The sequence below is a fragment of the Narcine bancroftii genome, chromosome 13, assembly GCF_036971445.1.
Source record: "Narcine bancroftii isolate sNarBan1 chromosome 13, sNarBan1.hap1, whole genome shotgun sequence".
Taxonomy (NCBI): Eukaryota; Metazoa; Chordata; class Chondrichthyes; order Torpediniformes; family Narcinidae; genus Narcine; species Narcine bancroftii.
Genome location: NC_091481.1, coordinates 75,675,548 through 75,699,737, shown reverse-complemented (window position 1 = coordinate 75,699,737; position 24,190 = coordinate 75,675,548). Strand labels below are relative to the sequence as shown.

General features: G+C 44.7%; 1 protein-coding gene across 4 annotated transcripts in view; it reads right to left on the bottom strand.

The window, feature by feature from the left end:
• clasrp (CLK4-associating serine/arginine rich protein) overlaps window positions 1-13,250 on the bottom strand; it is a 59,447-nt gene extending 46,197 nt beyond the window's left edge. Inside the window, exons 1-7 of one of the 4 annotated variants that reach the window (XR_011348212.1) lie at window positions 13,140-13,250; window positions 11,239-11,367; window positions 8,422-8,556; window positions 8,192-8,289; window positions 6,849-6,950; window positions 2,419-2,498; window positions 959-1,043 (exon numbers count right to left, since the gene is read on the bottom strand). Coding sequence is in view for 3 of the 4 variants with exons in the window: in XM_069909250.1 (XP_069765351.1) it covers window positions 959-1,043; window positions 2,419-2,498; window positions 6,849-6,950; window positions 8,192-8,289; window positions 8,422-8,520 (464 nt within the window). In the remaining variant the exon portion in view is untranslated. The remainder of the gene's footprint in view (window positions 1-958; window positions 1,044-2,418; window positions 2,499-6,848; window positions 6,951-8,191; window positions 8,290-8,421; window positions 8,557-11,238; window positions 11,368-13,139) is intronic. The other 3 variants (XM_069909250.1, XM_069909252.1, XM_069909251.1) reach the window with 3 other exon arrangements.
• Between the last annotated feature and the right edge of the window lie 10,940 nt (window positions 13,251-24,190).

Below are 24,190 nucleotides of genomic sequence, written 5' to 3'. Positions count from 1 at the left end.
ACCTATGCGACTCGCGTCCATCCGCACATACGACTTAATTTTTAAAACTTATATACAAGAAAAATATAAAATTTACGTGGTTTATGTTGTAATTTACAAACTGCAACAGGGCTAAACGGCGTGTAAGAGCCAAAATGTGCTTCGTTAGTTGGTGTCCTGGGGTCCGTAGCCATCTTGATTCCTGTGCACATGCACGAATCTTCGGTTGGAGCATGCGCGAGTTAAGTGCGCAAATTCAATATCGCCAGGGCACTCCTTGCACATGCTCCAACTGAATTTCAATACGTGAGAACTCACCGTGCATGCGCCAACTGAAGACTCGCGCGTGTGCACAGGAATCAAGATGGCCGTGCACAGCCCATGGTCCAGGGACACCGACTAATAAAGTAAGTATGCACATTTTGGCTCTTACATGCCCTGTGTCCCTGCCATAGTTTGTCCAATCCAACATTTGATGAAAAGATTTTCTTTAAGACTTTGGTACTCCACACGTGCGGGCAAAATTCTGACTTGCGTCCATTTCGAGATACGACTGATCTTTCAGTCCCAATTACAATTGTAAGTCGGGGAGAACCCGTTTCTTCTTCCTGTTTTTACACTTCCTGAAGGTGCAGCCTTACGTGGGCTCTCTCGGCTAACAGGTAGTGAGCAAGAAATGTTTTTTTTTATCTGAGGTCAGGAGGGTGCAGCTGGGCACCTTGTCAACTGTTACAAGATAACAATCAGAGATAGAAACATTGCAAAATTTCCCTTCCCCACCCTTGCTCCCCAATTCAAAAGGCCATCAGGGAGAACTCTGATAGGCCTGGTTAACGTCAACTCACTCAGCACAAACCTGGGTCCACTCGGCCACTAAAGCTTCAGAGAGTCTGGGCAACAACACAAACAAAAGACAATACATAGCTACTCGGTGTTCCATTCTTCTACCCTCCCTCCCTCCCCCGGATTCTGCACATACTTCTTTTTCTCATCTTCGTTGGGTTTCTGCATGCCCCCGTACAGCTCGTCGATGTAGATCTGGTACAGACACTGCTCCTCGGCAACTGCAACACAAAGGAACAGAGGGAATCAATGCCAGTAAGCAGAAATTAAATCACCAGCTCCATGAGGGAAGAGAGTTTGACGCACCAGGACTAATGATGGGTCAACGCTCCGACTGGAGGTGACATAGACCACCCATCTAATCAAATAGAATATTACAGCACAGAAACAAGGCCTTTCTAGTCTGTGCCGATCCATTTTTCTGCTTTGCCCCTCTGACCTGCACCCAGTCCAAAGCCCTCCATACCTCTCCCATCCACTTATCTGTCCAAATTCTTCTTAAGTGTTAAAACTAAACCTGCATTCACCACTTCAGCTCGTTCCACACTCCCACCACTCTCTGTGTGAAGAAGTTCCCCCTAAACCTTTTCCCTTTCATCCTTAACCCATGTCCTCTGGCTTGCATCTCACCTACCCTCAGTTGAAAAAGTCTAGCTACATTTACTCTGTCTATACCCCTCATAATTTTAAAGGCCTCTATCAAATCTCCCCTCATTCTTCTACGCTCCAGGGAATAAAGTTCTAACCTGTTTAAATGGTTAACAGTTCCTGAAGTCTGGGCAACATCCTAGTAAACCTTCTCTGCACTCTTTCTATCTTATTGATATCTTTCCTGTAGTTAAGTGACCAGAACTGCACAATGCTCCAAATTTGGCCTCAAGTCCTCTTAACAACCCTATCTACCTGTGGCACCACTCAGTATCTGTATTTCCAGATCCCTCTGTTCTACCACACTCCTCAGTGGCCGACCATTTACCATGTATGTCCTTTCTTGGTTTGTCCTTCCAAAATGCAACACCTCACACTTGTCTGCATTAAATTCCATCTGCCATTTTTCAGCCTTTTTTTCTAGCTGGTCCAGATCTCTCTGCAAGCGTTGAAAACCTTCTCGATGTCTACAATGCCTTAATCTTAGTGTCATCTGCAAATTTGCTGATCCAATTTACCAGGTCATTGATATAGATGACAAACAACAATGGTCCCAGCACCAATCCCTGAAGCACACCACTAGTCACAGGTGTCCAGAACAGACTTGAGGGACTGAATAACTTCTTGCTAACCCACTCATTCCTTGTTGGTTTTCCTAAGTCAGCGACACTTTAACTGCAGAAAACTGCAATTACCATGCATTACTAACTGCATGCCACGTTTATTTCAAGCCTTTAAAAAGCAGAACAAGTTTACTCTTCCCAAGACTGCCATGACAAAATGCAGCAGAAGCTGCAAGAAGGATTGATCAGGCTGAGAGAAGAACTAAAAGGGTGTACAGACTGGGCCTCTTTAGATCATGGACTTCACTAATTGATCTATTGCAGAGAAAAGTCTTGCTATTATAAATTCAGTAACAGATCTCCGAATGAACATGTCAACACTTACTGCCTGCAAAATCGTTCTGAACCAGACCCCGGTATCGCTCGTAATTGCATTTTCGTTCATCGTTGTCATATTCTGGGGAGCTGAATGCAGGAAAATAAAGTTTAATGTCATGTTCCAATGGCTCTTTGTACAATAAGGAGACAGGGAAAGTTTGAAAAGAACACACACGAGCACTTGAGGTACAATAACCAAAGTTCTGGTGCGAGAGCTGGAAGGTAGGATTCAACTCGATTTTCTTCAGTTAGCATAGACAACGGCCAATGGCTTCCTTCTATTCCAAAACTTTCTACCTGTACAGTAAAACCTTGGTATCCGGAATTCAAGTTACCAGCAGCCTCCAGTAACTGGCAAAAAAATTGAGGAAAATGAATTTAAAAAGTTAAAATAAAAAAGAATAAATTAATTGGTAAAAAATATATAAGTCTATAATTGTAAAAGTAAATGTTCTCTAAAGTAAAAACATAAACTTTTGGTGAAGATGAAAACAAATATTTAGCCAACCTTGGTTGTGCTTTGCTTATAGCAGCTGTTTGAATAAAGTTGTGTGAAACAGTAATGGCATCGCCCAGGATGATGCCGCTCGCTGTTGGAGCGACTCTCTTCAAGAATCTCCTTATCCCTGCTTGTAAGAGTGGCCCCAGTCAGAGGCTTTATCTGTAAACTTGGGGGGGGGGGGGGGGGGGGGAAATTATCTGTGATGTTATTGTTCGTCTTTTGGGTGGCTCCGTGGAGGGGGAGGAACCTGAAAATGCAGCGACGGTGAAATGTTTTCAAAGAATGTGATTGAAAATATTCATGGAAGTGAGGTTTGTTCAGTGTAAGTACAGCATAGTATTTTTGTCTTTTTAAACTGTTTATTCTCAATGCAAGTGTATTAGTTAGGGCATTGTAAGTGTAAGTCTCAAGCAACCGGAAAATACACATGTCTGGCATTGACCAATCCCCATGGGTGCTGGATTTGTTCATCCAACACTTAAGTGGTTACATTAATAAAAGCTTTATCTGGGTTTGCAACTCTCCAAACAAGCTTGTGCAAATTAGTGACCGAGTCACTGGATTCCATTTTATTCCACACCTAGAGCAAATGTAATCTTTGTTTTTATATATTCATGCAAGTGAAGTTTGTTCAGTGTAAGTACACTATTTGACCAACACGTTCTACTTAGAGATTAAAAACATAGGTGCTGCAAATAGTTCCAAGATCCTCCAAACGTGTTCTTATTTCTTCAGATTATTCATTTTCTCCAGGATAATTCCGCAAAAAACACATTCCAATTTTAGAAATCAACTGGATTTGTTGAAGTTCCACCCCCACCCCACCCCAAACTCTGCATTCTGCCTCCTTTGTTTTCTGGGGGAAAAAAAGTGAAACGCAAAAGTCTACAGACGCGGAGATTGTAGTAAAAACACACAGTAAATGCTGGAGGATCTGGGCTGGACTCGCAGCGACCATAGGAGGTAAAGATAGATTATTGATGTTTTGGGCGAGAGCCCTTCTTCAAGGTATAAACAAAGAGCAGGAAGGCGTCTGAATTAAAGACTGGGAGGGGGAGGAGTCCAGACCAACAGACAAAAGGAGCATTGTTTTGTATCTTGCAACTCCACAGTAGACATTCCTTGTCCTGCTATACAAACCTGAACATTACAGACAGTGCAATAAATAGTTTCTGACAAAGCATTCTTTAGTGACCAGGATACTTATGGCTATTCTTTAAAGGTTAAAAAGAAAGGAAAATATATAAAAACAGTGAAGGCTGTGTTTACTTCTAATTTTGAGTTAAATGTACCAGGTTATTAACCTGGAAGATATATTACCAACTGCAGGTGAACAAGGCAAAAGGCATTCTGTCTTTTCTGAGTGCCATGGCTCGTAGATCATAGAACACTGCAGCACAGTCTCTGCCCTTCAACCCTCGATGTTGTGCTGACCATTGCATATTCCTACTAAAAAATAAACCTCTATTTTTCTCCCATCAATGCGTCTGTCTAAGATTCTCTTAAATGCCCCCATTGTTCCAGCCTCCACCACCCCTGGCAATGCAGTCGAGGCACCCACAACTCTCTTGTGTAGAAAAAAACTTACCCCTGATGCCTCCCCCAAACTATCCTCCCTTCACTTTGTACTCTGGTGTTCGTTATTCCTACCCTGGGAAAAAGGTGCTGACGGTCTACTTTATTTCAGAATCTTGCAGACCTGCATTAAGTCACCTTTCATTCTTCTTCGTTCCAAAGATAAAAGCCTTAGCTCTGCTAACTTTGCCTCATGACTTATTTTCCAATCCAGGCAACATCCTAGTAAATCTCCTCTGCCCCCACTCCATAGTTTCCACATCCTTTATATAATGAGATGACCAAAACTGAACACAATATTCCAAGGGTGATCTCACCAGAGATTTGCAAAGTTAAACAGAGTCCCTCTGTTCCTCCACACTGATGAGTATCGCTCTCTGCTTTCTCCAGGTAAACCAATTCTGAATTCACACAGTTGAGGTTCCATGGATCCCATGCCTCTCGATTTTCTGAATGTGTCTCTTGTGGGGGGGACACTATCAAATGCCTTACTAAAATCCATATACACCACTTCTACTGCTCTACCCTCATCAATTTCTTGTTACCTCCTCAAAAATCTCAATTAGTCTTGTGAGGCACGGCCGTCCACTAACTGACTATCTCTGAGAAGACTGTATTTTTCCAAATGCTCATAAATCCTGTCTTTGAGAATCCTCTGCAATAGTTTGCCCACCACTGATGTCTGCCCACTCACTGGTCTATAATTCCCAGAATTCTCCCTATCACCTTTTTTAAACAAGGGCTCCACACTTGCCGTTCGTCAATCCTCCCCTATGGCCAAGGAGGATGCAAACGTCATCACCATCACCCCAGCTATCTCTTTCCTCCTTTCTCACAGTAACCTGGGATATATCTCATTCAGTCCTGAGGACTTAATGCTTATGCTTTTAAGAAGATCCAAGCACTTTCTCTTTCCTAATTTCAACATGATCCAGCAGACAAGCTTGTCCTAATCTGACCTCGTCTTCACCGAGGTCCTTTTCTCTGGTGAATACACATTCATTTTGAACCTCCCCAGATCTGCTGCCTCACACCTCCAGTAACCGCTTAGTCCCAGATCCCACCCCTACGTGGGTTGCGAATTTAAATGTCTATGCATAGTCTTTTGGCAAAGGATGAGTTGGTGGGGATGTGAGGAGAATGGGTGGCAGAAAACATTAGTGGAGGAATGGGATTGCTTGGGAGCTGGTACAGATGGCTGAAATAACATGGAAGACAGAAATCTCTCAGCCCCACACTCCTCCCCCCACCTATAAAGTCAGACTCTGACCTTCTCATCAAAATCAGAAGCCCTCTTGCCCAAGGTGCCACCCTACACTTCAACCACGAGTGTTTTATCAAGCACGTGTTTCACTGCCACTGAAGCATGCCCTTTCCAACACTTGCTGTTCTCACGTATTGCCCTGTCCAGCTGGAGTCATCCACCATAAGGCATTGGAGCAAAATAGGCCATTCAGCCAATCGAGTCTGCCCAGCCATTTAATTGCGAGCTGATCCATTTTCCCACTCTGCCCCCCTGCCCAGCTTTCTCCCCATAACCTTTGGTGCTCTGGCTAATCAAGAACCTGTCAATCTCTGCCTTCAATACACCCAACGACCTGGTCTCCGCAACCACCTGTGGCAACAAAATCCACAGATTTACGACCCTCTGGCTGAAGAAATTCCCCTGCATCTCTGTTCTAAGCCAACCCCCCTTCATGTGCTCATCTGAACATTTCAATCCACGCTTTTCATGAAACCAGATCAGCTGAGCTTAATTTATGCTTGGGTCCATTCCAGACAGTGTGTCTGCATAAATAGCCCACAGGAGATTGTCCTGCCTGCCTGGTGTAATTGTTCGCTTTAAGATGGAATTTAGTGAACCTTCCAACGATGTGCATTAACTTAAACACACAGATGATATAAACGAGATGATTCTGCCATCAAGTCTGCGCTGATCAAAATCAAAATCCTACCTTGGATCTCTCCATTTTTTTGCCTTTCAGCATTTCCTCAGTAGACCATTCAGCCCATCAAAATTATGCCAGCTCACAGAGCCATCTTGAACCCTCAGGGCAATTTAGAGTGGCCAATGACCCACCAACCGCCAAGCCTTTGGGAAATGGGAGAAATCCCACCCAGTCACAGGGACAAGGTGCAGACACCAAGCAGGCAGCACCCAGGGACAGCCTTGAACCCAGCTAATGGGAGTTAGTACCAGCAAACATCAGTCTGGGTGCCTCAGGGTTAACTTTTTCTGCATTGCCTCAGCTTCCTACAGGAGGCTACAGATTCCAATCATCCAATACACGGAGTCAGTACAACTCTCATCCTGCCATCACCCACCCCCCACTGCCATTGTTTCTGGGGAGGATACTCACAGAGCACTGAGGAAGGGTGGAGCGTACTCTGGAATGTAATCCAGATGCGCACGGACGTCAAACCGATCAATCATGTTATTTGTATCACCCTGCCAGGGCATCCTAGAAAATGCAAGCAATCAGTGAGACTGGACTCCAGAATGGGAAAATACAATGATTACACAACCAGTCCCCTTGGAATGCAAAATTCCTTTCGGACCGGCAGAAATCTTGAAAACCTGAAGCAAACAAAGGACGTTCTTTCTCTTTTGCTCTCAGGTGATGCTGCGACAGCAAATAAAGCCCCCTCTTCTTTTATTAAAGTTCTAACTCTTGCTCCATCTTATACAGCTGAGCAAGTGGCTCTTGCTCCTACGAGAGCGCTTTAAAAAAGTGGTCAGTGTTGACGTTGGGAACTCCTCCGTTATTTTCCTCTCTTCTATGTCCTTCTAGGGTTTAGACCCACTGACAATAAGGAGAGCGCAATGCACATCTGTCAATGGAATGTGCAATAAAGTCTACCTTTCTATTGGCAATGACTAAAATCACCCATCTCACGTACTTTAGCAAAGGAATTATATATTTATGACAAATTGCTCATAAAAGCTGTAACCCTCTCCAGGTTTGTGATTTCAATCACAACGCGGTTGACTGTGCATTAAGCAGGTCACTGAGCCTAGCCTGCAAGTCCTTGAAGTACGACACTGTAGTCGTGTGCGCGAGCGCAGCGAGAAGAACTGAGACAGCTGTGAGCTCGTTAAGCACAACTAGTTTACTCCGAGTTTCGCACTGCAGCCTTTAAGGCCCTCTGGAGCCCGCTGCTTGCGTCCCAGAACTCATGTCATGCTGACATAAGGACGTATGTGTACTTCCAGTCTGTACTGGAAGAGAAGGACCCGTGACGGCATCTTTGCCGCGGATGAAGCACAACTAGTTTACTTCAGGTTTCACATTGCAGCCTTTAAGGCCCTATGGAGTCCTGCTGCTTCAACCCAGAACTCACGTTACGCTGACGTAAACGCGAATGAATACTTGCGGTCTGTTCTGGAAGAGAAGGACCTAACCTTTGCCATGCGCAACAAGTGGAGCCAGTTCGCCACTACAAATATATGCGCCGCCACAACACAAATAATGTTGGGGCTGCACAACATTTAGGACGTTGCTCAGAGCCTGAAATCAAAAGGAAGTGATTTGTGCATCTTTTGATCTTATCTTTGCAGGTTTTCCTGCCATTAATCACTGGATTCCTTTGGAACGCAATGGGGAACACAGTGTCCCGGTGAACCTAAATGCAACACGTGAAGAGAAAAAGACTGACAACAAAGGACGTTATGGAAACAGAAATGAGTATAAAGCACACTTACATGTTGAGGGGGCTTTCTGCAGCAAGGGCCACGGCTGAGTCCAGGTGGATTTTGCACGATCGACCATGAACCTGCAAGAACTGCGCTGGGTCTTTTTTCTGTAATCCAAAGCACCGTAAAGTTAATAACATGCTGTAAACAGTTAATCAACAAAATTTAAAAAAAAAAATTTTGCACAAATTAACCATAGAAAACCCAAATCAGAATGGTGAACGTCACAACGAACTCACAATCTTTTCGTAGTACTCTCTGCGCCGCTCTGCACGCTTCTTGTAATCGACCATCATCCCGCGCAGTTTGCGCTCGTGCTTCCGAGCTTCATGCCACATCCTGGGTCACTGGTGAGAGGGCAAAGTATTCAACAGCTGCAAGCCCAAGAGAAGGGTTGCTGTTAAAGTCTTGAACTGTTCATTCAGAAAGAAACTTTAATGTAGCAAGTCAAGTTTATTGTCATCTGATTGCTCAAGTACAACCCGACCAAACAGTGTTCTCTGGTCCTCGGTTAAAAACACACAGACGCACAACGAGGCAAAACACACATACATACAAACAAGACATATGCAAGACAAGCATTAATATTTCAGATTTATTGTAAGAGTACATACATGACATCACATACAACCCTGAGATTCTTTTTCCTGCGGGCCAAGCAGGATTATCACTTAGATACAACGTATACATGTAAACAAACTGACTGTGCAATACAAAGAGAATAAAAATCAATAAAAAAAATTTTAAGACTCCTTAAATGAGTCCCTGATAGTGGAGGGGTAACAGCTGTTCCTGAACCTGGTGGTGCAAGTCTTGTGACACCGATACCTCTTTCCTGATGGCAGCAGCGAGAACAGAGTGTGTGTGATGTGGATCCTTGATGGTTGCTACCGCTCTCTGACGGCAGCATTACCTGTAGATCAGTGGTTCTCAATCTTTTTCTTTTCACTCACATCCCACTTTAAGTATTCCCGATGCCATTGGTGCTCTGCAATTAGTAAGGGATTGTTTAGGGTGGTATGTGGGTGGGAAGAAAAAGTTTGAAAACCACTGTTTTAATCGTCCCTCATTGACTTGTTATGTGCACGGTTTCAGAACTCCAAAGGAAATGGGCCAATGACAATTTTTCTCAAGCAAAATATTTCAGTAACAATTGGGTCAGGAGCAGTGGTTCTCAACCTTCCCTTCCTTCTCACAATACCTTACTAATCACAGAGCATTTATGGCATAGGGATTACTTAGAGTGTAATCACCCTTTCCCACTCACGTCCCACCTTAAGCAATCCCTTCCTAATCACATAGAGAATAGTTTTTTTTTTTTTTTTAATTTTTTATTTTTCACACCATAAATCACAATAGCCATGATATACACTTTTTCTTTTCCACACATTTACAGTGACTTTTTCTCCCTCCCCCCTCCCTCCTCCCAAGCCACCCCCCCATCCCTCCCCCCTCTCATCCATTTTAGTTATACAATCTAGGTTGCATTAATTCAGTTAGACAATGTTGTCATTCAACAAAAATACACCAGAAATTCTACTGAGTCCATTTTTTTCTTCTCTTCTCCTTCCATCAACTTAGGTAATGTTTGTTCCCGGTAGGTTTTCGCTATTGTATTTAATGTAAGGCTCCCATACTTGTTCGAATATTTCAATATTATTTCTTAAACTATATGTTATTTTTTCTAATGGAATACATTTATTCATTTCTATATACCATTGTTGTATTTTCAAATTATCTTCCAATTTCCAGGTTGACATAATACATTTTTTTGCTACAGCTAGGGCTATCTTAACAAATCTTTTTTGTGCATCCTCCAAGTCAATTCCAAATTCTTTATTTTTTATGTTACTTAGGAGAAAGATCTCTGGATTCTTTGGTATATTGTTTTCTGTTATTTTATTTAATATCTGATTGAGATCATCCCAAAATTTTTCTACTCTCTCACATGTCCAGATTGCATGAATTGTTGTTCCCCTTTCTTTTTTACATCGAAAACATCTATCAGATACTGTTGGGTCCCATTTATTTAACTTTTGCGGTGTAATGTATAGTCTGTGTAACCAATTATATTGTATCATACGCAGCCTCGTATTTATTGTATTTCTCATCGTTCCAGAGCATAACTTCTCCCATGTTTCCTTTTTTATCTTTATATTTAAATCTTGTTCCCATTTTTGTTTAGTTTTACCATTTGTTTCCTCATTTTCCTTTTCTTGCAGTTTAATATACATATTTTTTATAAATCTTTTGATTAACATTGTATCTGTAATCACATATTCAAGGTTACTTCCCTCTGGTAAACTCAAGTTGCTTCCTAATTTATCTTTCAAGTAGGATCTCAGTTGGTAATATGCCAGCGCTGTATCTCCCGTTATATTGTACTTATCTCTCATTTGTTCAAAGGATAAGAATCTACTTCCTGAAAAACAATTTTCTATTCTTTTAATCCCTTTTTTTTCCCATTTTCTAAACGCAAGGTTGTCTATTGTAAAAGGGAGTAGCTTATTTTGCGTCAATATTAGTTTTGGTATTTGGTAATTTATTTTATTTCTTTCTACATGAATCTTCTTCCATATATTGAGGAGATGGTGTAATACTGGAGAAGTTCTATGTTGTACCAATTTTTCGTCCCATTTATATAATATGTGTTCAGGTATCTTTTCCCCTATTTTATCTAATTCTAGTCTCGTCCAGTCTGGTTTTTCCCTTGTTTGATAAAAATCTGATAGGTACCTTAATTGTGCGGCTCTATAATAATTTTTGAAGTTTGGCAATTGTAAGCCTCCTTGTTTATACCATTCTGTTAATTTGTCTAGTGCTATCCTCGGTTTCCCCCCTCTCCATAAAAATCTCCTTATTATTTTCTTTAACTCATTGAAGAATTTTTCTGTCAGTTGACATAGAGAATAGTTAAAGTGGTATGTGAGTGGAAAGAAAAATGTTGAGAACCACTGCTGTAGATGTTCTTGATGGTGGGGAGTGTTAAAAACAAAAAAATATTGTTTATCGGATGGTTTGAGTGAGCAGTTCCTTTGGTCGATCATCATACTCACTGCCCGTGGGAAGAAGCTGTTCCTCAGCCTGGTTTTGCTGGCAGTTACTCCTGCATCTCGTCGGCGACAGGAGAGGCTGAAAGATGCTTTGAGCAGGGTGGAAGGGGTCCTCAATGACACGTCTTGATGCTTTTCAAATGAGCAGTTCAAAAAAAACTTACACAAAGACACATTGGGAAACGTCATAGCCCACACCTAGATGTCTGGTCAATTGAAGTTGCCTGAACTATTGAGGCTGTTGGGTGGAATTTGTCAATTTAAGTACACTATTCTAAGTCTGATATCCACCATTTGCAGGATTGGGATGCAATCGCAGGCCTAATCTTTGAGTCTCCGTCCCCACCCTAACCCCGAACACCAGCAACCCCACTACTCTCCAGCATTTCCCAATCCTCTACCTTTTCCAGGTTACACAGGTCTCCCTCTTCCCAGCCTTCTTTTCCTACCCTCTTGTGCTCCCAACTTAATTTTCCATTGCTCCATCTGCAGTAGATATCCTGCCTCCATTTCCCCATTCCCACATCTACTCTTTTATTTCCAACACATTCGGTTCACCTTCTTTCCCACAACTTTCCTAACCCTTCCCTTCATTACATGTTACACATCCCAGCTACTCCCCTTCACTCCATAGCCCTCCACCTTCCCCAGCATTCTCTCTTCTAACAATTCCTTTCATCACAAATTTCCACATCTCCTGCTTACCCCCCACTACATTCTGACCTCCCATCATCCTTCTCCCGTTCACTTTTCCGAACCACATTCTCTAGCCCTAACCCTGAGCTTCTTGTGTCCCCAGTACCAGCAGTAACACCTTGACTGATCACATTCCCCATCCCAATTCCTGTCCAAATAACCCTGTTCTAAAGAAAACTCTGTCCCCAGTAACCACATTGTCCGGTGACCCCCTGCCTCTAGTAACCCAATTCTCTATGACCCGTGCCACAAGTAACCCTGTTCCCCGATGGCACCGGACCTATTAACCCCATCCCCCCCTCTGTCCCTAGTAACCCCATTCTCTGTGACCCGTGCCCCAAATAACCCTGTTCCCCAGTGACCCCACACATCAGTGACCCCTGTCCCTAGTAACCTGATTCCCAAGTCATCCCAGCCTAAATAACCCTATTCTCTGGCAACCCCTGCCCCAAGTAACCCTGTTCCCCGGTGACACCTGCTCTGAGTAACCCCGTTCCCCGGTGACCCCTGCCCCGAGTAACCCCGTTCCATGGTGACCCCTGCCCCGAGTAACCCCGTTCCCCGGTGACCCCTGCCCCGAGTAACCCCGTTCCCCGGTGACCCCTGCCCCGAGAAACCCCTGCCCCGAGTAACCCCGTCCCCCGGTGACCCCTGCCCCGAGTAACCCCGTCCCCCGGTGACCCCTGCCCCGAGTAACCCCGTTCCCCGGTGACCCCTGCCCCGAGTAACCCCGTTCCCCGGTGACCCCTGCCCCGAGTAACCCCGTTCCCCGGTGACCCCTGCCCCGAGTAACCCCGTTCCCCGGTGACCCCTGCCCCGAGTAACCCCGTCCCCCGGTGACCCCTGCCCCGAGTAACCCCGTTCCCCGGTGACCCCTGCCCCGAGTAACCCCGTTCCCCGGTGACCCCTGCCCCGAGTAACCCCGTCCCCCGGTGACCCCTGCCCCGAGTAACCCCGTTCCCCGGTGACCCCTGCCCCGAGTAACCCCGTCCCCCGGTGACCCCTGCCCCGAGTAACCCCGTCCCCCGGTGACCCCTGCCCCGAGTAACCCCGTTCCCCGGTGACCCCTGCCCCTAGTAGCCCAGCACCACCTCCCCCGGCCGCCCTGCCCCGCCTCAGCCACAGGCCCGGCTCCGCGAGCTTCCCTTCCCCACCGCCCCGCGTGCTGTTCCTCGCCCCGACCTCCGCACTCCGCCCACCCCAATTACCTGCAGCGAGACCACCTCGCTCTTCACTCCGCCATTTTCCTCTCCCCCTTCTGATTGCAGCGGCGAAAATGGTCCGTCCGACCATTTCCGGCCCGTTTCAGCCATTCGCCAACCACTTCCGCCCCGTTTCATCCGTACGCCTCCCACTTCCGCCCCGTCCCCGGTTCGGCAGGTAGAATGTTCCTGCGGCAACTTCCTGTCAAATACAAGTTCCTAAGTAAAATCCCTCGAAAGGAAGTTGCATGAGGACTTGCACATGAATTGGAAGCTTCAAAGGGGGTAAATGCAGACAAATGGGTCCAGTTCAGATTGGCAAATATCCAAGTTGTTATCTCCTGACTGTAGTTATATAACTAGACAAAACAGTGTTTCTCTGGACCACTGCGCGCACACATACACATGCAATGCACAGCACATAATAACCACATATGCACATGAAAACATTATTTAAAATAAATATATATAAATACTTAGGGCTGATTTATCAGTTACAGGATACCGTTCATCGATCTCACAGCCTGTGGGAAGAAGCTATTACCCTGCCGCGCGGTCCTGATTTTGATGCACCTGTACCTTCCTCCCGATGGGAGTGGGTCAAAGACGCGGTTAATGTCGCGGTCAGCACAACGTTGTTGCAGCGCCAGTGACCAGAGTTTGAATCCGGCGCTGTCTGCAAGGAGTTTGTACGTTCTCCCTGTGTCTCCGTGGGTTTCCGCCCATCCTTCAAAACGTACCAAGGGCTGTAGGTTCATTGGGATATTTGGTCGCCACAGGCTCGTGGGCCGAAATGGACTGTCTGTACGTCTAAAATTAAAGTTTAGATTTAATGATAATATGTGCTGGATGGAAAGGGTCCATTCTGTTTAACTCCTTGTTCTGTTTGTTCACAGTTTTAAGAAGTGGTTGCAGACTAGTCCCTTCCAGTTATTGCAGTGTATTTTTGAGATGGTCCACAATGAACTACCCTGGCAATGGGGCTGATCACATGGGGGCTGTGCCTTAGAATGTAGAGCAGGTTTGGTGTTGTAGCTGCACATCAAGACATCTGCATCTTCCAGCCTTGAGGTGGGACAGTCTTGGGGGGGACCCCAGTGGTAAATATGACAAATCTATTGCAAATATTTGAGGAGATAACAATCAAGATAGACAGAAGAGAAGCAGGGGATGTTGTGTATTTGGACTTTCAAAAGGCCTTCGACAAGGCGCCACACATGAGGCTGCTGAACAAGATGGGAGCCCATGGAATTACAGGAAGGATACCAGCTCGGGTAGAGCACAGGCGGGTCGGCGGGAAACAGAGAGTGCGAATAAAGGGATCCTATTCAGGTTGATTACCATAGTTTTCCTTAGGGGTCGGTGTTGGGGCCACTTTATACGTTGTATAAAAATGATTTGGATTATGGAATAGATGGGTTTGTGGTACCTGGACTGAAAGGGTTAATATATGAGGACCGATTGGCTCTTGGTCTGTACTCGGAGTGCATAAGGATGAGGGGGGACCTCATAGAGGCATTTTGAAAGCCGACAGAGTAGATGTAGAAAGGATGTTTCCCATGGCCAGGGAGTCTAGGATCAGGGTGCACAACTTCAAGATAAAAGGACATCAAGTGAAAAGAGAGATGAGGGAAAAGTTTAGTTAGAGGATCGTGTGTCTGTGGAATTTGTTGCCACAGGCGGTTGTAAAATGAGGTAATTGAATGTCTTTAGGCAGAGATTGACTGGTATTTGATTACGGGGAGAAAGCTGGGGAGTGGGGCTGAGTGGGAGGATGGATCAGCTCATGATTAGAATGGGGGAGCAGACTCGATGGGGCCTCCTTCTGCTCCTAACATTGTGATCATGTGAAACATAAAGGCAAGAGGTAAAGATACTTCGTGTTATGCCAGCAAAACCGTGGCACCAGTGAAACCAGGCGGGCCCAGGAGACTGCGGAAATGATCCGCCACATCAGGAGAACGAGCAGGGAGATGAACCTTCCTTACTGCAACCCTTTGTCAAAGAACCATCAATTTCTGGATGGTTTTGGGGTTTTTATTTCATGTGGCAACATCCTTTCCAACAATTAGTTAAGATTGAGTTTTATGCACCCTGAATTATGAACCGACAAGCTCAAAGGCTTGGCAGCAGTGTGGCACCAGGATGATTCGTTTGTCCAAAAAGCCACAAATGGAGACAATAAAAATTCAAAGCTTTTCTAAATGTATTGTTCTGTTTGGATCTGGTGTGAAACACGAAGGTTTGCAGATACTGTGATTGCAGTAAAAACAGAGATGCTCGAGGAACTCAGCCAGTCTTGCAGCGTCCACAGGAGGTAAAGGTATATCACTGACATTTTGGGCAGCCCTTCCTCAAGAAATAAGCAAAGAACAAGAAGGTGTCAGAATAAAGACTGAAGACTGCTTGATTTTGGCTCTGTGAAAGGAGACAGAGGGAAAAGGGAAGAGGGACAGAGCTGGGGGAAAGGAGACTGGGGAAGAGGAAGGAGGAGGAGGGTTCAATAGAAACTGGAGAAGTTGATGTCCCAGACAGAAGATGAGGTGTTTCTCCAATGTGCGGGTGGTTTCAGTCTGGCAGTGCATGAGACCACGGATAGACATGTCGCCAAGGAATGGGGTGGGGAATTAAAATTGGTGGCCACTGGGAGATCCAGGCAATTGTGGCAGACAGAGCCATGGTAATCAACAAAGCAATCTCCCAATCGGCGTCCGCAGCGGGAGCACCAGATGCAGTAGACGACCCCTGCAGATTCACAAGTGAAATGTTGCTTCCCTCGGAAGGATTGTCTGGGGCTCCGAATGGTGGTGAGGGAGGAGGTGTGGGTTCAAGTGGGGCATCTCCTGCAGTCACAGGGATTACGTATCAAGGGGACAATTGGTGGGGAGGGAGGAGCGGATGAGGGAGTCACGGAGGGAGCTGTCCTTGCAGAGAGAGGAGAGGGGAACGTGTGTCTGGTGATGGGAGGAAATGGCAGAGGAGGATCTGGTGTGGACATGGGAGGTTATGTAGCCTCCTTTTGTGCCAGAATGGCACAGCCATTACACTGGATGATCTTCCTTCCTGAACATCTTTGGGTGTGTTTTATGGATTTTGGGTTAGATATAACCTATTTTTGTGATTTCTTGTCATATTTTAAGTTTACTTCAAACATACAAAACCAGGAAGTGTGAAACGTCTCCATTTTCCGCATTCGCACTTGGGCTCCTTCCTGGCCGATCATGGTGCCGTCGGTGACGAACACAGTGAAAGGTTTCAGCAGGGCATTGCAAACGTGGAAAAGTGATATCAGGGCAACTGGAATCCATCAGTGCCAGCTGACCATTGTTGGACACCAACACGGGAGGCATCAGATGCCGAGTGCAAACTAAAATCAGCGGCAAAACATTTTTAGGTCAGTTGAACTAACGCAATGAGTCAGCATCATGATGCGATTAAACACGCTAAATTCAATAAAGGTCAATGTTTCTCCAGCTTGATCGAGCAAATCTGAAATTATCTTTGTGTTCATCTTGCAGTTGTCTCTCATAATCCCCAACCCCCTTTTTTTTCCAGGAAGCAGACATCTTGTTTGCTTTGCTGAGTGCTCATTTTTGTTGAGGAGATACTTGAGGGGTAATTCTGAAGGTTTTTCCTACGAAGTGATCTTCATTCCAACCCATTTATGCCTCCCGCAATCCCCCCCCACCCCCCCACCCCGGCGTGTTTGCTCTCAACTGTCACGGCCAGCGATTCCGTGGCAGTCAAAGGGAACACCACAAGAAGCCGCATGGACGAAAATGGATGAGGTCACCATGGACAGGGAAGAGTTGGCACCTCAACGATGTCGGAACCGCCAGTATATCGGAGCCTGCTTTATAGAGAAAACAAGAGAAAAAGGGAAAGGAAGAGAAATCCCAGCCAGCAGGTAGCATGGAAACATCTGCAGATTGAGTTTGCCCAAGAAATGGATGACTGATTCACCTGGAGATCTATCTGTTAACCACAGTGGAGGTGATCCAGATAGAGGGATTACTCAATCTGAGTAAAATCAGATTCAGGATTCGTCATGAACATGTCACAAATTTCGTTGTTTTGCGGCAATGTCACAGTGCAAATTTTCATATAAACACGTTATAAAATAATGCAAGAAAAAGTCAAAGTGAGGCAGGCTCTGTGGTTCATTGATCATTCAGGAATCTGATGGCAGTGGGGGAGAAGCTGTCCTTGTGCCGCTGAGTGCTCGCCTTCAGGCTCCTCGACCTTTTCTCCGGTAGCAGAGTGAAGATGGAATGGGCTGGGTGGAGGGGAGGTGGGGGGTCCTTGAGGATAGAGGCTGCTTTTTTAAGACATCACATGTAAACATCCTTGATGGAAACTGGTGCCTGTGATGCCGCAGGCCGAGTTAACAACCCTCTGAAGCTTTCCTTGTCCTTAGCGTTGGCACCTCCGTACCAGACAGTGATGCAACCACCCAGAATGCTCCCCACAGTGCACCTGTAGGAGTTTTCAAGTCTTTGGTGACAAACTGAATCTCCTCACAAACTATAGGCCCTGGCGAGCTTTCTTTGTGATTACATCGACATGTTGGCCCCCAGGAATGTGAAGTTCTTGACTCTCATCACTACTGAGCCCTTGATGAGGACTGGGTCGAGTTCTGATTTCCTCCTGATATCACATTTAAAAAGGAAATTATAGACCTATCCGCCGATTATTAAGAATGAGGTTACAGGAGGGAGTCACATGATGGAGTAGTGGCTGGTCGAGTGGAACCAGCCCTCTCCAGAGAAAAGAAAAGAAAAGTTTGAAAAAACAGAGCTCAATAAACATAAAATACAGGAAGAGAAAGATAAAGTTACAGAGAAGAGACAGAAGATGGCACCCAAAAGAGAAAGTAAGAATAACAGTGAAAAGGGAAGAAGGAAAATGATTGGAGAAAAAAGAAGAAGGCCTTACCTGCACGTCGGAGCAGAGAGCCACCGTGGAGAGGAGCGGCCGATTTCCGGAGTTGGTGAGTCCCCAGAGGAGCGGTGTCCTCCTGAAGGTAAAATAGTTTAGATAAAGCCTTTTTTGAAGAACAAATGAGTCATTAAAAGAATGGCTATCATTTAGAATTTAGTTCAATCAAAAGAAAAATGAAAAGAGCTGAAGACAGACTTCAAAAATGGCTCTCAGAGCCAAGAAGAGGTGCGCGAGCGCCGTGCACAAGTAAAAGAAAAGGTTAATGTCGGCAGGAGGGGGACTCAGCTGAGGAGTGGCCAGTTGCGGAGTGGCCAGCTGAGAGATGCCCAGTATCGGGGCATTCGGCTGGGGGAAGTAAACAAGAAAGAAGAAGAGTGGTGAGAAAGAGAATGAAGGGCTGGAAGAGGGTGAGCGGCAGCAGGGGGACGACCTGCGGCAGGAGGCCCAGCAGCGGGTTGACCTGCAGTGGGAGGCCCAACAACGGGTCGACCTCCAGCAGGAGACACAGCAGCTGGAGGCCCAGCAAGGATACAGAAGCAGCTCACCAGAGAAGGTTGAAGATACACAGATGCAGAGAAGGGAAAAAGACGACACAGACACAGAAGCAGAGGAAGAAGAAGACCAAGAATTTCAAAGAAGGTAAAATAGTTTAGATAAAGCCTTTTTTGAAGAACAAATGAGTCATTAAAAGAATGGCTATCATTTAGAATTTAGTTCAATCAAAAGAAAAATGAAAAGACCTGAAGACAGAATGCAAAGCTTAGAGTTGGTCATGACTGAAATAGGGAAAAGTGTAGAAAATGCTGCAGAAATGGAGATAAATGATTTAAGAGGGAAGTTGGAAGAGAGCGAAAAAAATTAAAGAGACACAAGATTTATTGTCACAAAAAATTGACCTATTGGAAAACTACAGTAGGCGAAACAATATGAAAACAGTGGGCCTGAAAGAAGGCAAAGAAGGGTCAGATATGAAGGAATTTATAAAAGGATGGATCCCAAAGGTGCTGGGAACGACAGATTCACATGAAGAAATAGAAATTGAAAGGACGCATAGAGCACTAGTACCAAAACCGCCACCACATCAAAAACCGAGATCCATATTGGTAAAACTTCTAAGATATATGACAAGCGAAAACATACTGGAGCAGGCAAGAAAGGTTAGAGAAGACAATAAGCCGTTGGAATATAAGGGACAAAAAATATTTTTTTACCCGGACATAAGCTTCGAACTTTTAAAGAAGAGGAAGGAATTCAACACGGCAAAAACAATCTTATGGAAGAAAGGGTATAACTTTATATTAAGACATCCAGCAGTACTCAAAGTATTTATTCCTGGGGAACGGAATAGATTGTTCTCGGACCCAAAGAAAGCCCAAGAATTTGCTGAATATTTGCAGGACTGGAGAAGAGAGGAGGAGGAGTGACAAAAAGGAAGACCAGCAAGAAAATATACAAAAAGATGTAAAAGTATAAAGATAATGTATATATAAAGATTTAAAGATGGATAAGAGAAGGGGAAGAAGGGGGAAAAAGAGAGCTTTGTTATATGTATAGGAAAATAGTGTTCTCTGTGGGGGGCTGGGGGGAGAATAAGGGTCACTGCAAAATCGTTTGACGCTTGCAAGTAAGTTCGCAAACCGAATGGAAAGGGGAGTTGTGGTTGCCGTCAAGGGACAAGGGGCAATCCAAGGAGGGGAGGTTCATTTTGGGATAAAGGGTTATTGCTCGTGGGGATTGTTGGGGTATTTCATGTCAAGTGTGTTGTCATATATTGAGATTAAAAAGGAAAACTTAAAAAACAGTAATGGAAAAAAAGCGGATGGAGGTGGTGAAGAGGCAGAAAAGAAGTGAAAATAAAGATATCAGATGGCCACGTTGAAATATATGACTATAAACATTAACAGAATATTTAACTAGGTTTAAGTGTATCCCATTGGGAAAAAAAAAATCACATACAATTTAAAAGACAAAGTTACAATGTTTGAAAAAAACCTGGGCACCATATATGGAACATAACAGAAAGACAGAAAGAGCAGGCCTCGGACCACCACCACCTAAAATGATAAGAAGATAAACACGACCAGATTTAATGTGAATAAGAAGATGATACATCTTTTTGTTTGTATTCCTTTTGTATAAAGATATTGTTTTATTATATTTTATATGTTCAATATTTACTGTTTTTGGAGCGGGGCGGGAAGGGGGGGAAAATGAGAAAATGTCACTATGAATATTTAAAGAGATGCATCTATAAATATATTGGTTGATATGGCTCATAGTACAATAAATAATTACAAAAAAAAAGAACGAGGTTACAGAATACCTGGAGGTGCAAGCAAATATAAGATCAAGTCAATATTTTAAAGCAAAATCATCAGTTTTTGAAGACAGGGGAGATGCAGTGGATGTTGTGCATTTGGACTTTCAAAAGGCGTTCGACAAAGTGCCACACAGAAGGCTGCTAAGAATGAGAGCCCATGGAATTACTGAAAGGATACTAACCTGGGTAGAGCACTGGCTGGTTGGCGGGAAACAGTGAGAATAAAGGGATCCTATTTTAATTGGCTATCGGTCACCAGTCGTACTCCATTGGTGTCACTTCTTTTTACATTGTGTACAAATGATTTGGATTATGAAAGGGGTGGCTTTTGCGATAAATTTTACATTTAGAATCCAGCACGGTAACAGGCCATTTCAGCCCACGAGTCCGTGCCGCCCAATTTACACCTGATTAACCTACACCCCTGGTATGTTAGTGGGAGGCCCCGGGAAAAACCCGTGCAGACGGGCAGAACGTACAAACTCCTTACAGACAGCGTGGGACTCGAACCCCGGTTGAAAAGCATTGCACTAATTGCGTCGTCCTGATTTATTAAAGACAAGAGTAAAAAAAGATATTTGTAGATGATAGGTGGTTGAGCGGGTGGCGCTGAGGATACAGAGGAGCTGCAGAGAGACTTGGATAGATTGGGAGAAAGGGAAAAGAAGTGGCAGAGGAAAGGTATGGTAATGGTAATAAATGGACAATTATTATTTAGACACAGAGAAAATTCCTCGAGTCCTCGTGCACGATACCCTGAAGGCTGACCTCCAGAAGGCGAATGCAATGCAATGTTGACGTTCAGTTCTAGAGGAATAATGCCCAAGGACAGAGATATAATGTTGAGACTTAACAGACTGGAGAGAACAGTGTACAGGTTTGGGAGCTTTATTTGAGAAAATATGTGCTGGCGTTGGAGAGGGCTCAGAGAAAATTTACTAGAATGATACCAGGAATGAAGAGGTTAGTACGTGAGGAACAATTGTCGGCTCTTGCTCTGTACTCGTTGGAGTACAGAAGGATGTGGGGTATCACCTGGAGACATTTCGAATGCTGAATGGCCTGGTCAGAGTAGATATGGCAAGGTTGATCCCCATGGTGGGGGAGCTTAGGAAAGGACATCAACTTAAACCAGAGATGCTGAGAAATGTCTTTAGCCAAAGGGCCGTGAATCTGTGGAACTTGTTCCCACAGGTGGCTGTGGAAGGGAGGCCGTTGGGGGTATTTAAGGCAGAGATTGACAGGTATTTGATTAGTCAGGGCATCCAGGGTTATGGGGAGAAAGCCAGGGAGTGGGGCTGGGTGATTAGGATGGTGGAGTAGACTCGATGGGCCTACTTCTGCTCCTATGTCTCGTATTCAGGAGTAATGCAGTGGAGCTCCCAATTAGAGAATGCTGGTCAGCTCCCTTGCCAAAGGTTGGCATTAAACAAAGGTCATGTGCCTCAATGTAAGCGGATACAGTTTGTTTTGCTCGAGCCCATGGAGTGAAGACAATATGGAGGCAAGATCTGCAAATGGAGTTGGAAGAAAGGCCATCTGCAGCCTCGAAAGGCTGAGTGGCAGTTTCCAGCTCAATGTTCTCAACCAGCAAGTGAGGTAGGCAAGCAACTCGCCTAGTACGTTGTTACAGAAAGAGAAGGAAGCTTCCTCTCTGCCTGCATGGAAAACCCAAAGCCAGTAGCCAACCATTTCAAATTCCTATCCCCCTCTGATGGCCAGTGACCTCCGGCGTAGAACCAGCAAACATCACAGCCCTTCAAGTCTGTGCCAAGCTATCAAGCTGCCTAGTCCATAGCTGTCGTGCCCCTCCAAAACTCTTCCTGTTAGAACTGAGCCCGCACTCGTCACTTCAGCTGGTAGCTCATTCCACACTCCCACCACCCTCTGTACCTTTTTTCCCCAGAGAGGGAGTAGCAAATACCTGTACAAAGTGAAGGGAGGAAAGATGTCAGAGGGAAGTTTTTCCAGAGAGAGTTGTGGTTGCCTGGAATGCATTGCTGGTGGAGGCTGGAACAACAGGGGCTTTGAAGAGGCTCAGACAGGAACATGGATGGAATAAATAGAGTTATGGGATAGGAAAGGTTTAGTAATTTTTTTGATAAGGATACAGAGGCCAGCACAACATTGAGGATCGAAGGGCCTGCCTAAATAAACCGATTCAAAGATAAAAAAAATACTGCAAAGGATGACTTGTGTTCAGGACGATATATAGGTTTTGAGCTTAGATGGTCCCGCAAATCTGACACATACCCTTGACCAGTCTATGCCGTTAAAAGCCAAATCATATTTTTAATAACAAAATTATCATTTAAATTTTATTTGGATATCTTAAAATAAGCCACTGTTGGCTCCTGTGAGAGGCTGTTCAAAGTCTGTACAGAGTCGACCGCAGTTGGACCAGGTGGATGGACCCAGCAGGGGAGGCCGACATTTTGGAAATAACTAACAGGGCAAGCGTGAGATTGCGTCAGAGCCGGCGGGAACACGGCGGCGGTGTTGAGACTTTGTCGTCGGAAAGGATTTTAGAACCGGCGAATAGGACAATCCTGACTTTAAGGTGACATTTTTAAAAGTTTTGGATTGTCCAAGACAACTGCATATACAGTACTATACTTGCACTGAACAAACTTCACTTACATAAATATATAAACACTTAAAGCACTTAACTTTATTTTCAGTCACATTCTTTGAAAAAATTTAACTGTCACTGCATCTGCAGGTTCCTCCCCCTCCACGGAGCAGCCCGAAGGATGTTATCTATAAATAACATTATAGATGATTAACCCCCCCCCCCCTCAAATTTACAGACAAAGCCTCTGACTGGGGCAACTCTTACTAAACAGGAAGGAGACACTTTAAGAGAGTTACCCCAACGGCGAGCGGCTTCAACCAGCTCTTCATCCTGGGTGACCCATTTGAGGTTTCACACTTTATTCAAACAGCTGCTACGAGCAAGGCTGGCTGAATATTTTCTCCCATCTTCACCAAAGGTTTGTGATACTTCAGAGAACATTTACTGTTATAATTTTAAACTTGCATGTTTTAACCTATTATTTTATTCTTATTTAATTTTTAAAATGTATTTTCCTCTGATGTTTTCCCCCAGTTGCCTGAGGCTGTGGTTGCTCGAATTCTGGATACCATTTACTGTACAGACAATAAACTCTAATTTCATGGAGGGATATGGAGGTAGCACTGGGAAATGGAGCCTGGAAGATGATCAATCGTGGTTTTATTGAAGGGCAGAACTGTTGAAGAGAAGCTTAACCTACTCCTGGGATGGATGTCCTTGTGATGTTAATTAATCAGGAGCTAATGCAGGCAAGGAGTACAGATGGAACAGACAGTGCAACCTAGAACAGAGATTTGAATAAATAAAAACACAGAACTGCTGGGGGAACTCGGCTGGTCTCGCAGCGTCCACAGGAGGTAAAGATTTATCACCGACGTTTCGGGCTTGAGGGTATAAGCAAAAAACAGGAAGGCATCAGAATAGAGACAGACTGGCAGGGGAAGGAAGTCAGGACGGGGGAGATTGGACAGGTAGAATTAAGCCTGTGGTAACAAAGAGGGTTTCTGCAACTGAAAGGTGCTGAGTAAGGCAACAGTGGAGGTAGAAAAGGTGTGTAGGGGAGGGGTTTAAGAAAGGACCCCAACATGCGGCTACTTTTTGCCATAATTACAAGTGGGACCAGATTAAATTATATTTAGACGTGCAGTGCAGTTACAGGCCCTTCCGGCCCACAAGCCCAACCCGAGAACCCTCAATCAACTTGCAGGTTTTGAAGGGTGG